General features: G+C 36.1%; 1 protein-coding gene across 4 annotated transcripts in view; it reads right to left on the minus strand.

Moving 5' to 3' along the window:
- The window catches only part of LRBA (LPS responsive beige-like anchor protein), a 412983-nt gene that overhangs the window by 308531 nt on the left and 87302 nt on the right, over positions 1-17150 (minus strand). For 3 of the 4 annotated variants that reach the window (XM_065634947.1, XM_065634944.1, XM_065634948.1), the window contains 3 exons: positions 10008-10141; positions 1090-1168; positions 672-805 (listed from right to left, as the gene is read on the minus strand). In XM_065634947.1, the coding sequence (XP_065491019.1) occupies positions 672-805; positions 1090-1168; positions 10008-10141 (347 nt within the window). The remainder of the gene's footprint in view (positions 1-671; positions 806-1089; positions 1169-10007; positions 10142-17150) is intronic. The other variant, XM_065634945.1, reaches the window with a different exon arrangement.

Raw genomic sequence — 17150 nt, forward strand, 5'->3', positions numbered from 1 at the left:
TTAAGCCAACACCAAGCAGAGCCATGATCCTTGTTGTGCACTTGAATCTTCATCTTCTCGGGAGTACCGGAGGATTCTTCCCAATACTGACAATATCTTGCTCTTACCTGTTTGACTGTCGTCCAAATAGAAACCAAAAAGACAGAAGCAGATTCACGTGCAAGAGATACACCATAGCACGCTCTGCTGACATGGGTCCCAAGAAGCCTTCTGGTACAATATCACGGTCGAAATGCAAGCTCTTTGCAGTTAACCTTCTACACTACATATTTTGTATCGAAGTATTGACCCTGGCACCAAGTTTTCTGTTTAAGGCTCACTAACACATTTCATACACCAGCTTCTATGGGACAATTCCCTGGAAGAGCTGGAAAACTAAGGAAGAGACAACAACAGTTTGTCCCACATAATGAGACACAGGAAACTATCAGATGAGATGGAGGCAAAGAGGTAGCAGAGATAGCAAAGGTGAGGAGGCAATGACAATGACCTCAGAAGACTAAAGACAGAAGGAAAAGGAGACAGTAAAATCCAGTGGACAGCACTGTGTGGGAAGGCGGGAAGAAAGGTTCTAAGGCCAAGCCAGTAGAAGGAATAGTGAAATTTTGAGTCTCCAAGGTAAAAGAAAATACACTTTTTTTTTTTTTTTTTTTTTTTTAGTGGAAACTTACTTGTACCTTCTATCAGCAACTCCTGTCCATGGCTGCCCAAAAGAGTCCGAGAAAGAAAGGGAGCAAAATCCACAAAAATCTCTCTCAGAAGTGGGGCAGCTTTTTCCAAAGCATGTTGAAGCCTATCTGTAATACTAGTAGAAAGATACATGTGGTTAACAAAAAAAGAAGGAAGTTGCTGAAATTCCATAGAAAGGAGTATAATTTTTGACAATGTTTAAGTGAAGCAGATGTATAAGAGAAAAATAAACAACTCAACACTCATCTTTTTCCAAACTTTCATTAGGTATTGATTATCAACAAAACAACATTCTTAAGTGAGGTTTTTTTTTTTTAAATGTGAAATCAGAATATCAACTGTAATATCAAAAAAGTGAGCCACAGCACAGCTGTTCAGATGTTCAACTGAAGAAGTTACCTCATATTTGAGGTGGAATCCTCAGGCACTGAAGAAACTGTAGGGACAGATGGTAATTTTGAATTAGATGATCCCCTTCCTGCAAGAGAAAGCAACAAACAAATGATATAAGAAAACAGGCCAGAAGTTAGACAAGTGGACCAGAAACTAAAGCCTCAAGCTCAACGTCTGGGAAACCACTGTTTTCAAGTACATGAGAGACTAGGTAAACCCTTGCACCTCTTTGTACCTCACTTTGTTGCCATAAGACTCCTATTTACTTATATTTGTATTTACAAGGTGTGCCATAGCAAGGTTTGTAAATTTTGCTCTAGCACAGATACAAAGCAATTCACGGAAGCCTTGCGGTTTGCTTTGTGGAGGAAGTTAGACTAGACTGCAGTGATCCCTTCTGAGCTTATAAGCCATGATTCTCTCCAAACAAATTTAAGAACACTTACAAGCTTAAGTAGTGAATGCAAATAATGTCTTACACACTTAATATTCCTGTAGTGTACTTAAATATACTACTACAACTAATGCATATTAATATAAAGCCAAATATAACATACTAAAGCATCTCTTTTGGTTAGTGGAAATGCTCATCCAATTTTAAGTAACTTGTACATAAAACCTTTAATTTTCTGTCTAAAGTTAAAACATGTTTGTGTCAGAATGAAGCAGAATACAAAATGAGTGGGTATCTTTCAACAGCCTGGCTTCAATTTTTGCAACACTGGGACTCTGACAAAGACAGCTACGATAAAATTCTCCATTGCACTGCCAGCATCATTAGCATGATGGCAGCGGAATAACCTCATTTATGAGTTATTAACTTTACCACATCAATTATTCAAAGGTTGATAGTGAAGACTGGGTCATTTATTTATCCTGTGCTCACAAAAAAAAAAAAAGGCAATTGCATTATTTCGAATCAACACTACACAGCTCTCATTGGCAGAGTAGGAATCTGTAAATACTAAATTCTGCTGTTCAGTATACAAAGATAAACACAACCTCCATACTGCAGTATGAATTGGTATTAGCAATGACGAAGAGGGGGGTAAGCAAGACAGCCAGAGATTTCACAGATATTTGCTGCCAGGATAGGAACGGTGATACTCACAAATCTTGCATTGCATTCCAAACTATAGAGAGGAATGAATCTTAGCAGACAGATTTCTGTGCATTTCCCAAGAGCCTGACTGCTTCTAGTCCATCTGCAATCCTATCTCTTCCCAGCCTTAGGCCCTGTCCTATTCTCTTTTCTCTCACCTTGCCAGACTCAGATTCCTATGCTGCTGGAGGGGGGGCAAAGAAAAAAGCATGAAAGAAAAGAGTTCAATCATTTCAGTTCTCACATCAACCTTAGCAAAGATGTGACCCTTCTCAGAACTATAACTATAGAAAAATTCCTGATCATCTCATCTACACTGGAGTGAGTTCAGTTATAAATGCAACCTTGTCTGGAAATAAGCTGCTAAGATTTTCAAAGTGTCTACCATAATGTGTCAATTGCAACTTTTCAATGTCTTTCTGCTTGACTGAAGTGCAATAAATTTGTAAAAAGACGGCAAAGACACATCCCTGAGATACTAAGTTTATTTCCCCTATCAAATTTCACACTTCTGCCCCAAATCACTGGTACTCAGAGCTTCCCCCAGAATTTTTTTTTTTCCTATCTAGGGAAGATGTTTTTCTCTAACCTTGCTTCAAAAGGCAGCACAGAAACCAATACATTAAACTAATGTATCAAAATGGTGAAAAGTTTTGCTTTTATTTCTTTTTGTTTCTTCACAAGACGAGACACCTTTGTGAATGTGATTCGCTCATGCTTTTCATAAATGCACCAAGAAGCTCTTATTTTGACTTCCATATGGGACGGTGGGGTCAGAAAAAAATTTAGGTGGACAAGACAAAATGAAGGACAAGAAAGTGGGGAAAAGAAGCATTAGCTGAAAGCAAGGTAAAATCTGAATCTTCTGGGCACTGTTTCCTAAATAATTCATCTAATACAGGTAAATCAAAACTATATTTCTGAACATTTCAATGGTGATTACTAGATTCTGTAAATATTTTCAATATTTTCGTGGATATACTTCCCTTTCGTTAAGATCCAGTTTCACGTAGTCAAACCACCAAAAAGTATTCTTGGCATTCACAAAAGAAAAACAATTAAACGAGATACTGAAAATTAGAATGGAGCCTCCTGTACAGTAAGACAAAATGAAGCCCACAGAAAGTAACAAGCCACGTGATGGAGTAGTTTAACAGACTCCACTTGTTTGTGGGATACTTAATAGCTACAATAATTCATTTTTTACACATATACATTCATACCTAAGTATGCACAATACCCCTTTCCACTGCCTGTTGGATTAAGACTTTAAAACAACTAATTGATTTTCATGATAACCTTCATACTTAAATAATTTCACTAGAAATCTCAGGTTTCTCCCTAAAGTTCACCATCCTTATTACCATTAAACAAGACTTCCTAACTTGAAAATATTTTAAGTCCACATGCCTGGTAGTGGACTTAAGCCCATATATCGCCCATAAGGGGAAATCTGCTGATCTAGGCAGTTCAACAGAATACAAAACTGAAACGGCATCCAAAGCCTTCATAATAAGAAAGTCCTCTCAACATGCAGATTGCATATGCAGAATATCTTGTTCTATAAATGCTTGCATGCTTTTTACTACATATAAAATCTGTGACCAGTAATACACTAATTATTGGGTATGTTAGAAAGTTAAAAGTATATACAACTAAAATACCACCGTATTAAATGCATAGCAAAATTAAGGGTCACTTTATCAAGAAAAGAAATAAGATTTTAACAGTGCAGCATAGTAGCACGAGTTTTACAATTAAATGAGATGAAAACAATTCAATGCGATGTTTAGGCCAGAAACAAATTAACTGAAGGAAAAACATTAGAAAAAAATTCAAGCAAAACATCTGCAAGGACAATGACAGGGCATAATAGCCATAATGAGGCTAATAAAGAGACATGCACTCAATCCTGGGAAACTGGGGGGTTTTTGTTGTTTGTTTTGTAAGATGGGCTTCTGGGGCAGGTAGCGGGCTGTTTGGTTTTCTGTTTTTACATACAATGGCACTGCTAAAAATGGTGAGAGTGGGAGGTAAAGCAAATCACTGAAAACACAAATAGGATGTGATATTTTTTTCTCCTAGAAATCAAGACAAATTGTGCATAACAGAGTAGGTATAATTGTAAAACTCTATGAAGTTTCAAGTTGAAAACAACTTTTGAATATAGACATAAACAGAAAAAGAACAGATAATTGGAATTTGACACAACAGCATAAGGCTGGCACCTATATAAACTGATATTCTTTTTGAAGATTATATAAGGATATTTATGGCCTGAATTTCTTCATGCTGATCATCACTTAAATCCACATTCCAAACTCAGCTGTATTTCAGTAAAAGGGGTGAGTCTCAGATTTATCACAGCTCAGAATTTCAGGATTTTTATTTTTTAGATAGGATTAAGCATAGCGATTTTTACATTCAAATTCAAAGTACTTTTTTGATTTTAACTCAGAAGTGGCTTTTTATTCTATTTTTTCTGCATTCAGTAAAAAAAAAAAAAACCAAAAAACACCACACTTCAGTAGCATATTTTCACCCACAACACACATGTGGGTAAGTGCAGTAGCTACTTCAAACATGTGGAACTAAACTGACTTATCTCTTCCTTGCCCTTTCACTGATAAACTGGCTCCTTCAAACTGACAGTTTCACAGACATTTGCAAGAACATAAAAGAAAACGCAAATAGATCATCTGTCTAGCACCCTTACAGAGAAACCTTATTGTTTATTCAAGGTCCCCAAGGGCCTAAACAAATAATGTCTCTAGCAATAAAATACTGCTAAAGAAACTCCTTGTGCGAGATCCTTATGCCTTTGCATATATACTTATTATACGATGTATGTGCTGTCAATACACAAGCAGTGTGTGATATACTTTACTCTGGGAGGATGGAGATGAGGGGGGGGAAAAAAAAAAAAGCAAACAGTGGAATTACATAACCATGCTTCTTAATTTTGTACAACAGACCTAGCATACATAAATAAACTGATGCTCTTTATGAAAGGAGTATCTGAAAGTAATGAGCTCGTTCAAAAATACACTTAGGAGGCTGGAAGTGTACAATGCAAGACTACAATAAAAGGTTTTACAAGCTAATATAAGGGATCTGTTTACATAAACACATCTGTAGGTTAAACAAGAACACATTTCATGAAACAATGGTGCACTCTCTGAAGAGAAGTTGCTTTAAAACTGTTTTTATACTGAAACAGTATTAACCTATTTCCATTGTATATCACTTGAGATTTTTGAAGGTGTCACTCAGCTTTGGTAAATAGCCTTCAACTACTCTCACTGTAAAGTTGGGCTTCTCTTTGAAATAGTTACTATAATCCAGTGAATTTCTTGAACTACTTCTGCACTAATGGTAACTCACTTCACATTCATTTTTCTTACTTTAGCTTGTCTCCCACTAACTTATTTTATTGCAAGACTTCAAGGTTATTTTCACCCATGTATAAAAAACAATCGATACCATTCTTCTTTGCAAAACAAGCCAACTGTGGGAGAAAATTCACATTTTCCTACACATACAACTAGAAGTCAGGAGTCACAACTTCTTTTATCTCCTGTTACTGCTTCTTTCCAGGTTTCTTCCAAGCATGTACCTTCTTTCTCACCTCAGCCTTTGACATGGCCTTGTTTATGGACTTCACACCTTGGGGAAGAGCCCAATGCTTAAAGCAGAAATCCTGCTGGCAACTCTGTGTGGCTCAGAGGCAAAACAAGTGAAACTCAAAAAACTCCAAGTAAGAGGCGGAGGAGGCAGGCAACAGAAACCAAGAGGAATTTCTTAGTGCTTTCTACACTCAAAATGTCAGTAAGGACAAGATGCAATTCACTCCTGCTACCTACAGACTTTTCAGACTCCTTTACAGAAATGATACTTTAACACGCATTTGCAAACTGAACAGTGAAAGCCTCAAAACTGCATTCTTTAGAGTGAAGCACTAATAAAACACATGTGAAATCCTTCAAGCACATAAACAGAGAACCTCAGTACCAGTGGGAATGCAAACCACAAAACAGCTCAAAAAAGTTCACACCACTTCAGAACATTACAACTGTAATGGAAATACTTAAAAGTGAGTGACCAACTGAGTGACTAACAAAAATACAAGCGTCCCACTAGCACATTCACAATAGTTCAGACAACTTTGCTGAGTCCTACCTATCCAAACTTGAGTCCTGCCTTTTCAGTAGCCCTTCCTGGACACAGCATGTGTAAAATCTCTGCATCAAACCCCACATTCAGCTTATGAGCCAGTTCAAGGAAGAAACAAGTAAATTCCTCTTCCTTAGATTATTTCTAGTAAATGGGCTCTTTCGCTCTATACCACCCTCCATAAAGGACAAAACACTTGGTTCAACATGGGCCACCAAGGGGTTCTATTTTCTCCATTCATTTCCAAGATCTTTCAGCAATCGGAGTACCAATTCCAGCAGACCAACCATCAAACATCAGCTATCAGCAAGACACTGATAGGCAAGTTTGGACCACAAGGGGCACATTTGTGTTCAGGAAAGGCTTTTTGTGCTGTGAAATACTCTGTGGCTTGAAGGAGTAAAGGTGAAGAAGCTTCTGCAAAAAGTCCAGGCTGTCTGAGGCCAAAACATGTTTTCACCCCCTTTCAATGTATCAGAGGAACAGAGTGAACTTAGATGGTTATCTTCCCAACTTGTCAACACTTTGTGTTTTGTAGGCCAGGACATGTCACATCCACTTGATATGATTTTAGGACAATCTTAAGGGTCAAATATCTGAGATACCCACAGACCTTGAGCCACAGGCAAGACACAAACTTCAAGAAAAGATATTGGAAAGGATGTTGATGAATTCTGAGCACACACAAATGCAAATAGAGGCATCTGGAACCGCGAAGACTGACTAACAGTTCGACATAGATCCTACCTTGACCAAGCAATTTTGACATCATATCTGCGGGTGAAGGATGTTCACACACTACATAAAACTTATTCCAAATTGATGATTATGCACACATTACAGCTAAAACACTATCACTTCCTGTTTAATCCCGTTTCAATGTCTGTATCTCCCTTTAATCTCTGCCTTGGAGTACCTTGACTCAAGTCTAGATAGTAAAGCATTAGATGGTATTATATTACGGTTCTGTTTGCTTAATCAGTTTTTAACACAAACAATTGCATACAAAACTCATTTAAAAAAAATTCTTTGACTTTAGGAAAAAAAAAAACTGAATTTTATTTTCAAAAGGAGCATCTTTAATAGCCTTCATATAAAATGTGAAAAAGCCCCAATTTATATTCGCTACATAGACCTCTAGTACTTTTTTTAAAAGGATTAAATTCTTTTTTTCTTAATTACAAAGTAAACAGACTTACAATGAATGTGAGCTGAAAAAAATGGGAACAATGTATTGAATCTCTGCTGCACAAAGACAAAAATTAGTGGAAGAACAGGTGATGTGAACTCATGGGAAAATTACACATATATCTTGTTATTACATGAGGCTTGCTTATTGCTACTTGTATCCTGAAATAAAAAGTTAAAGGTCTTATGCAGAACAGTATTCAAACTTAAATGTGTGCAATTTACATGAGCAACAGAAGTGTAAACCACTCCAACTCTGCAAAATTTTTGTTTCCATGCCATGATTTTATTGGGGAGAAAAGAGTCTCATGTTTTAATCTGTTTAAAGCATGATTTCATTTATCCCTTCACTTTTTCTTTTAATTAATTAGATTGCCAGTCTAAACATGTCTACTATTTTTAATCCTGATTAGTTTCTTTTTATGCATATCAGTTCAGATTACATGCCAAATTTTTGCCAAAACTCCCAGACATGCTGGAAGTCACACAGTTACAAACTACATCAGTATTGTTTATTGTCTGGATTTCTCATACATTCTACAGGCACAGAAGCACTTATTTTTCTTCTATACTTTCTTAAAAGATTGACTAAATCTCAAAATCAATGTTCATCTGTTTTGTTTATATCAAAAACAAGTGAATACTGACTCCAGAAATTGTAATTATTAAGCCCATATCTAACCTGGGTAACTAGGTAAGAAGTTAACAAATTAGCAATTATTTTGAACAATTTCAATGTAGGTAAAGTTTTATTATTTTAAAAATAGATTAGCTGCTCAGAGCCAAACTTCCCCAAAGAACTGTGACATTTTAAGAGACAGCTAATTTTCCTAGTCCAAACATTAGTCCTAGACTAGTATAGTGCTACCTCCTGCAATTTCAGTGAAAAAATGGATTCTCCCTTTTGCAAAGAATAAGAAAATAATCGATTTCAATAGCTCTTCTCTTCCTTTATCATGGCTGGAACAAAACCTTTTTTATTTTCCCAAGAAATGCAATGGGCGCTTGAAGATGGCAACAAATATCTTCCAGACACAACATTACTAGAGGACGTGACAACGGATTACATCTTTTTTCCTCAGTCTTTACAATTTGGATGTAAGTTCATAAAAACAGGAAGCAAGAAACTCAAACATTGAGAAGAAACATCAATAATCAGGCATAGATTGAGATTTCCTTGATTAAGATGCAAATCAGTTTTAAGTCTTGACATTAAACTTCGCAGGCACAATTATGAGATCCTACACAGCCTTGTGACTTAACCATGGCTAAGTAGAAAAGAATGCCTTTGACACAGCATTTAAGGTTAAATATTTCTCTCATACAGAATGACCAGAGAGACTAAGGGTTCCAAAGGACCGCTTGCTTATAAACAACCTACTCAATTTTGTCCCCACTGAAAAAACTGTCCAAAGCAATTAGTTCAGCATCAACACTGAATTTCACCTCAGGCTAAAGCTATTGGAAACACTTGTACATAATTTTCAGTACTACTTAGCACTAACAGATATATCCTTGGACAAATACCCTAAAATTTATAAATAAACTTGTTTTACATAACAAATAATCTGTACCAAAAAGTAGTCTTTAGAATATACCATATTTATTCTAAATACAAGTTAATATAATATGCTTGCTTTTCAGAAACTGTGAGAAATATTGAAATTAGGACAAATACTGGATTAACAGGCTCAGCCATTTGCATTTGTTCTGCTAGCTAGAGGCAAAAGGAGAACCTAAAAGAAGTTTAGCAAAGCTTTTTTTTTTTAATGCAACACTACTTTGGGCTTTTTTAAATTTATTATCAGAAGATTTTTTTTTTTTTACATTTGTGTAGCTACAGCATCAAAACTAGGACTAATAAAATGATCTGGGGGATAAACTCTCAGAAAATATCAAATTGTCACTGTCAGTTGGTCCAGTTTAACGTATAGTCATGTCTATTTTCCTGTAAAGTATCTGGTACTGGTCTTTGCTAGAGGCTGGGATACCAAATGCAGGCCTGCAAGCGGATATAAAGATACAGACAAAGTAGTACGCAGGACACTGAGGTCTCAAAGGTCCTTTTGTCTCACTTGATAATTTAAGACGTTATACCACATACACTCCAATAGCTTTAAAAAAAAGTGTAAAACGCTGTCTCCCCAGATTATTGTCACATTTTCCCCTAAGAAAATACAACCAGCAATAGTAAACCAAGACTCATATATAAACAAATAATATACATATATACACTAATCAGTATTACTCTGGAAAGCAACTAATGACTTAATGCCTGAAAAACAATTGTTCTCATCTACAGTGTTTTGAGATATGGATAATTCTTGAAACACATCACACCTTCATGTAACATATAACAAAAAGCTATTAATTTGTAATCAGAGTGAATGGTGAAGGAGGGGGAAATAAGAGAGGAATGGCTGGGATTTGGATTTAAGTTGTTTAATTTACCCTTACTCACCAGGAGATTCTCCTGACAAATCCGGGGCTTGGGCTGAATCTAAAGAAGAAACTACGCTGACGGCATTTGTAGGAATACCCATCACAGCTGTAGAAGAAGAAAGGGTTGATTTCTTCGGTGGTACAACAACACTCCTAGGTGAAGACAAAAAGTTAATAAATAATACTGTATGAAGATTCACACGCCATGATCCTTGTTTACAAATCTAGCACTTACACTTCTATATCCTGCAAAAGTACAATTCCTTCTCTATTTTATTTTTCCATCATCTTTGGCAATCTTTGTCCTAAGGACACTTCACCTTTGTTTAGTTTTTATGGTACACTTTAATATCTCATGCACTTTCACAAAATCCTGGACAAACAAGCCTACAGTTAGGAGATCAGCAGGGTAAGTGACCTGGAAGTAGGTTTTACTTTTCATCATAGTTTCCCTAAGGCTCAGTTTTAAACTTCAGGCAACTACTTACAAAAGATATCACAGAATTCAAAATAAAAAATTAAAATCATCAACACTGAAGGTTGCCTTGACAGTATACTACTTCTGGTATCCTAATGCAGCACAGAAGACTAATTGAAGAAGGATATACTACAGCTAAAAACATCCTAACACATATCTGTGTGTACATATAAACATTCACACAACTTAAAAATAGAGCTAAGCCATAAATTTAAGTATATCTTGTCGATCAAGTTTTACTCATATAACAAAACAAAACATTATTTGGAGTTGAAGACAGAATCTCCATTTTTCATACAAGTTAAATTTCAGGCCTTTTAGTCAGTATTAAAGAGTACACATGAGGAAAAGATGCAAAGTGACAAGCTAGGCATGGAGATTTATCTCATATGTTACCAAGACATCTATTTATGCCATACCGATTTCAATTAAATTGTAGTACTTTATTCCAAATACCTAAAAGGCCTTGTTAAGCATACGTTAAAGGCATTTTTAATTGCAACTTAGCTCCATAAACATGCAAAAATCCAGCTAATGAGGTAAAGAGTACAGCTGATATATAATGCACTCCCACAGCAGTGCTTACTTTTAATTACCCGGTGTTAACTGTAAGCTGAAAGTCTTCAACATTCAATTTATTTAATCACATCTTTTGTTGACAGTACTATAACTACACACTGAAAGTATTCCCTTAATAGCTTTAAAGTACTCATTTTCTAAATAAAGTAACTTAGAAACTTGACCCAAATTCAGGTATGGTAATAGCAACCAAAGAAGTTTTGTCAAGTATTTCTAAAATAGTTCTTGGGGGGGAAAAAAAAGGACTGTATTTGACTCCTTTCTTTAGTCCCAAGGATGTCACAGAAGCTAGACCATGTTACTGATTAAATCAACCTCCTTAATGGCAGGAGTAGGCAGGCACCATAGTTGAAGGCAGTACATGTCATATCATTATAAGGGTGACTGCTAATGTTAACTATACACTAAAAAAATAGAAGCAACAACACCTGAGCCCCAAGTCAAGATATGGTGCCTGAACCGTGAATTTTGCTCTTATGTTCATGTCAGTGTCCCTGAAACATGAGCAAAGCGCTAAAAAAAAAATCACATATTTAGACTATCTTCTAAATTATAAACATATCACCAATTAATTTTGTATCAACGAAGTATAAGCAGGGGATATCTCGCTCAAGATTCTGTGACATTCACTGTCTGGAAACTGTTATTACTGTTCCATAACACACTTTCAAATACCTGGAAGGGGCTGGGAAATTCATACAAGTTTACTGAATAGAAGATGCATCCACACATCAGTAAACTTTTAGACATTTCTCCAATATTCACAACACAGCACTGAAATCCAGGTATATTCCTTCACGGATTTTAAGTTTTCACTGTGTAGCCATCCAATTCAATAAATACTGACCAATAATATTAAACTCAAATTGTACAGACATATTACAAATATATGTCTATTTACGTGGACTCTGAGATCCCAGTGCATGAGCTGGAAATATTTCTTTGCACACCCACTAAGTTATATAAACAATGATCCATTTGCCACTAACACACACACAATTAAATTGGATGCAAGGCAATATGGGTGAATGCTTAGCAACAAATTTTGGTGTACATGCAGGTAGTGTCTCTTTGTGTAATTAATTTTAAATTGGAAAATATCAAGTTACTTTGGGGGGCAAACCCAAATCTTCTGGTAAATTCTGTCAATCAGAATTCTCTCAAAACATCAAACCAGAATGGCTGTGTCCTCTGAATGCCTATGAATGCTACTGATCCTACTCTCTAAGAGCCCCAGCAACCATGAAACAGCTGATATTTCAAGTCTTAAAGGACAGGTCAGACCTACACCTTAAAAAAATTATACATAAATGGCTGAACTTTGACTAATTTTGTACATTAGAACCACCCCCTTTCAGATGAAAATGCAGAAGTGAACACCCTGGAAGGCTCAGGAAGGAATTTCAGAAGAGGAATAATTCTCAGCATTACTACAAGCAGCTCCTCACAGGGCAGGTAACAGTTCTGAAACTGCATGGGAGTGAGGAAGCTTGTGTGCAGATGAGGCTGTTACCTGAACGCTGCTTGTCTGCAGCTGACAATGAGTGGAGACACAAAAGAAATCTCAGCTACAAGTGTCTTCCATTTTCTGTACTGTTTCTGACACAACACTATATATTATCATTCCTTCCTGTAAACTTCTGCTGACCTTCAGCGCACTTAAGTGTAGCTGCACTGACGGAGCAGTTTCAGCAAGTTGCCAGGCTCTCTATAGCTACCCGAGGAGAGATGCATTCAAGCAAAGGAACTAGACTTGTTTTGTTGGGGTTTTTTGTTTTGTTTTTCCCCTGGGCTGCTACAGACAGTAGTAAATGGCCACAATAGTCCCTTTTGCTTTTTAAGATCTTTTGTATACCTTCTCACCTTCAAACCTGTAGAAGTTTGGGAATACAAGTACAGCTGTGACTCACCTTCAGTAACTTAATTTCCATGAACTACATAAAAAAAAGAACTGTATTCTAACACTTCCATTATAGTTTTTAGTATCTAGTAATGGCATTCACTTTAAGGAAGATACTCAGATTACTAGTACTGGGAATATAGCATTAATACACAGCTGCAAAGCAGGCCTGTTAGCAGGCTTTTTTTTTTTTTTAATTAGACAACATCATACAACATCATTCCTTTTGCTTTGATTCAAGGAAGACAAATGAATATTACATGTTTAAGACTTCAAAATACAGAAGAATGCATGCTGCCTTATAAACAGTACACATGGCTGTGCACATGTGTATTCCGGTCATCACATCCTTTGAGCAAGAGACACTGACTCTCAGTTTTCTGAGAAACATTAGTTATCTTATCCCACTGAAAAAACATTCTAGCTTTCAGCTAAAAAAAAAAAAAAAAAAACTACTTCAAAAACTCTACCATAATTCCTATATTTGATCTTGATCTCCTGTGTTATTAATACATGCTTGCTCAAGGATTCAGAGTTTTCACAATGCACCACAACCAAAGACTTCTGCTGTGCTCCACAACTGTTCAGCAAGATAGAAGGTACAGGGGCTGGAGAAATTGCTGCTTCACATGAAAAGATCTGTAAGAAAACAGAGGCTTTGAACAACTCACCCTAAAGCTGTTTTCTAGCCTCAGAGTCCTAGTTCCGGACTGAATTTATTTTAGATAGCATTCTTCAGCAGTCAACTGAAATGATTCCAGTTTTTCTAACCAAAATAAAATAAACAGTATTTCTTGTGAGGAAAGAAGGTCCCTTTTCCTGACAGCTGTGTCAATCTGAAGAACACAGTCAAAAGAAGCACTGGGTATTGTCTAAAAACATGATGTAAAGAAACCCCAAACCCTGAATGTACTTTCTGTCTTCTGGTCCAGAAGTTCTTAAGATAGTTCAAAAAAAATGAAACAAAACAAAGTATCTTAACACAACTACTTCATAGCTACGCATTGCTGCATTATTGATAATGTAATGTTTGCTACCATGTATGTCTGCCCTTTCAATGGTACAACTGACCAATGGTATAGTTGCAGGATTTGTTTTAGGAGCTTCCATGACCAGGCCTTCTTCAGGGTATGAAAGTATGGCTTGGTAATCACATACAGATTCATATTTATCACATACTGGAAAGCAAATTAAGATATTTGAATAAACATCGGTCACGTTTCTTTATATGCATTCTGAAATTCCTACATTTTTCCTTCTTTGTGTAGTAAAATGGTATTTTCTCTGAATATTTAGGTGGAAGGGCAATTGTGTTCAAACATATTTGCCGTTAACCATCAACTTTTCTTTGTGTTTTTCTTTCACAAGACTATTTAAATGCTACTATAAGTAAAATGAGTGAAACTGGCAGAAAGAATGTATGAGACAGTGGGAAATCAAGATTAAATATTGTAGTAAGTAAACTGTGGAAAACATGGAGTGTTAAACACATTATTAAATCACAAATTCGTCAGAAGTGTCTTAAAAATTAATACGCTTTCAGTTTCTCTCAAGTAATTGGTCACTTGCTTCTAAAGAGTACACAGGTAACACAGTACCTTTTTGTGGCTAAACTGATAAGCATTTCTTCAAAAGTTAAATATTACTACATGCATGAATAAAACATTCATTAATAAGTAGCCTTACAGTATATTTCCTTAGATCTACAAAATATATTTTAAAAACATCTGTAATCATGCGTGAATTTCATCAGAATAACAACATACACTAAGCAACCTCACACACGGGTAGAGAAGTGTCACATGGAAGAAAACCGTCAATACATTTTACTCCTTAACATTACATTGTTGCACCATTTCAATAACTCTATACTTTTGAGTTACATTTGTATATTACAACAGCCATTATCATAATATTCAGAGACAAGTGAAACAAAATACACTAGAAAATCTGCACACAAAATATCCCTAAAACATATTTCACAAGCAAACCTCAAACACTACTGTAAAAATAATACTTCAGCTGCCTCGTTTACATGACCACATTAGATGTTTGCCTTTTAAAACTTAAAATCAAATATTTAAGATTTACAGTAGGAATTTACAGCACGTGAACTGATAAACGTAGGTCAGGCATAGTAAGAACAAGCCACCATAAATACATCTTAGCCAGAAGGTCAGTGTGTTATTAGTCCCAATTACGCTGAAGTGTAAGAAGCCTTCGTGTTGCAGACAATTATTCACTGCTGAATGAGCACAGACCACTGAGCTGAACACTGACTTCCATCACAGACAAAGGCTTACACAATAATGATCTATTCTGCCAAATTCTATAAGGATTTACTTATTGAAAGCTTTCTTGGTTTCAGATCACTGATTCTTCTGGTGCAATACTAAGACACAAAATATCTGTAAGTATCTCCTAAATTTTAAGTACTTTTTTTTTTTTTTTTAAGTTGACAAGTCTGCAATTTATTTTAAATGTATTTCAAGTTGCAAATTTTCTTTGGGTGCAAGTCAAATGTTCCTAATACAACATGGGCCAGGCCAAACTGATGACCTCACTATAATTTAAAAATATTTACATGAGCTCTAATTCCTCTTGACATACAGGAATTTATACAGATTTAATTCTCAGCATTCCATTTTTTAGCATTGAACAGCAACACAGGTGAACAGATTGTCTGTTGCCCTATGGGATAGTGGTTTTAATTCAAAACCAAAAGAAGTTAGCCTTGTTCCAGGCTGCCAGAACGATGCCCACTGCAGGCTTCTATGCAATGAGCAAAAGACCAATAAAAGAGGATCAGAGACTTATTTTTACCTCTACTTTGTGAGCAAGGAAAGCAGCCTGCCATGTCAGTGTCATTCTACGGGCTCTGCTGTCTGAGAAATAATACCCATTCTCTTATGTTCCCCTTGAAATACCCAAGGAGAAAGGAAGAATAAGAGACTCTCAAAACCATGAAAGATCAGAGAGAGGGAGGAAAAAAGAGAAGAGATGATAGAAAGAATACAATCAATTTTGTAAGAGAACTTTAAAATCAGCTTGGCAGGGAGAAGACTTCAAATGGTTTCCCTCTTCATCCCCTGCAGAATGCAAATTGTTGGTGTGCAAAAAGAGCTGAGCTTCTCATCACAGCATAAGTGCCTTGATCTACAGATCCTCTATTCTCATATTTTTTCTCTACCTGTACCTGGTAGACTTAATCTTGTCAACGACGAGTTGATGCTTTTTACACTTGAGGCCCAAATCAATGAAGTCTAAAATGTATTCATTCCATATAAAAAAGGGACTTTGACTAAATTTAACCGAAATGCCATGACAAAGGCACATGCACGCCACTGACTGACAAATGCATAAACACAGTCTGAGGCAAACTAATCAGCTTATAGATGATGTTCCAAAAAGATAAACAAGCTTATTAACATATCTCTTCTGTAAATTACAGCTTAGCTGCAGATTTAAGCTCTATGGTACAAGACCATGATTTAAGGGCCTACATTCCTCTGAACCCTCAGCATCAGCTTCTTATAATGACATGATTATTGAATGTTTCCACAAAGACCACTGGAAGCCAGGAAAGACAACGGTTTTATTTTAAATTGCATAGTAAAAATAGCAAGTTATAGGTTATAGCTTTTATTAGAGTAACTGAAGAGAAATGTCATCTCCTTTTTTATCCTAGCTTTCATTATTTTTATTTCTGTTTTATTTAAATCTGCTTGTATTAGCCCCCCAGCTCTTTTCCTAAAAGATTACTACTAAATAAGAAAACTGTTGGTTTAGGACACACTGAAACTGGAACATTAATTCATGTCCCTAGGGATCCTGGGAAAAAGCCAATGCAAGTCTTGAACTTTATCATGATAAACCCCTGGCACCCACTAATCACGAGATTGTATCTTCACAGAAGATAAGAGGAAGATTTTTGGCATGGGAATGAACACATACACCTAGTTGTTTGCAAAGCCTTGCAACCTGGCAGCCTTTCAGTAAGGTTTCACTCACATAGCTGTTACTGTATACTCTCCAGCTATGGCTGGGAAGTTGATAATCCTTAAGATATGAGGAGAGTTTTGATTTCTGACACAGCATTCCTGAGATAAATGCAGGATCAGAGAGATGCTTTGAAATTCCCAGAGATACCCTGCTGGAAAACTGCTACATGGGAACAACTTTTAACAAAGTGTCTTTAAAAAGGA

This window comes from Caloenas nicobarica, chromosome 4, assembly GCF_036013445.1.
Source record: "Caloenas nicobarica isolate bCalNic1 chromosome 4, bCalNic1.hap1, whole genome shotgun sequence".
NCBI classification, from domain to species: Eukaryota; Metazoa; Chordata; class Aves; order Columbiformes; family Columbidae; genus Caloenas; species Caloenas nicobarica.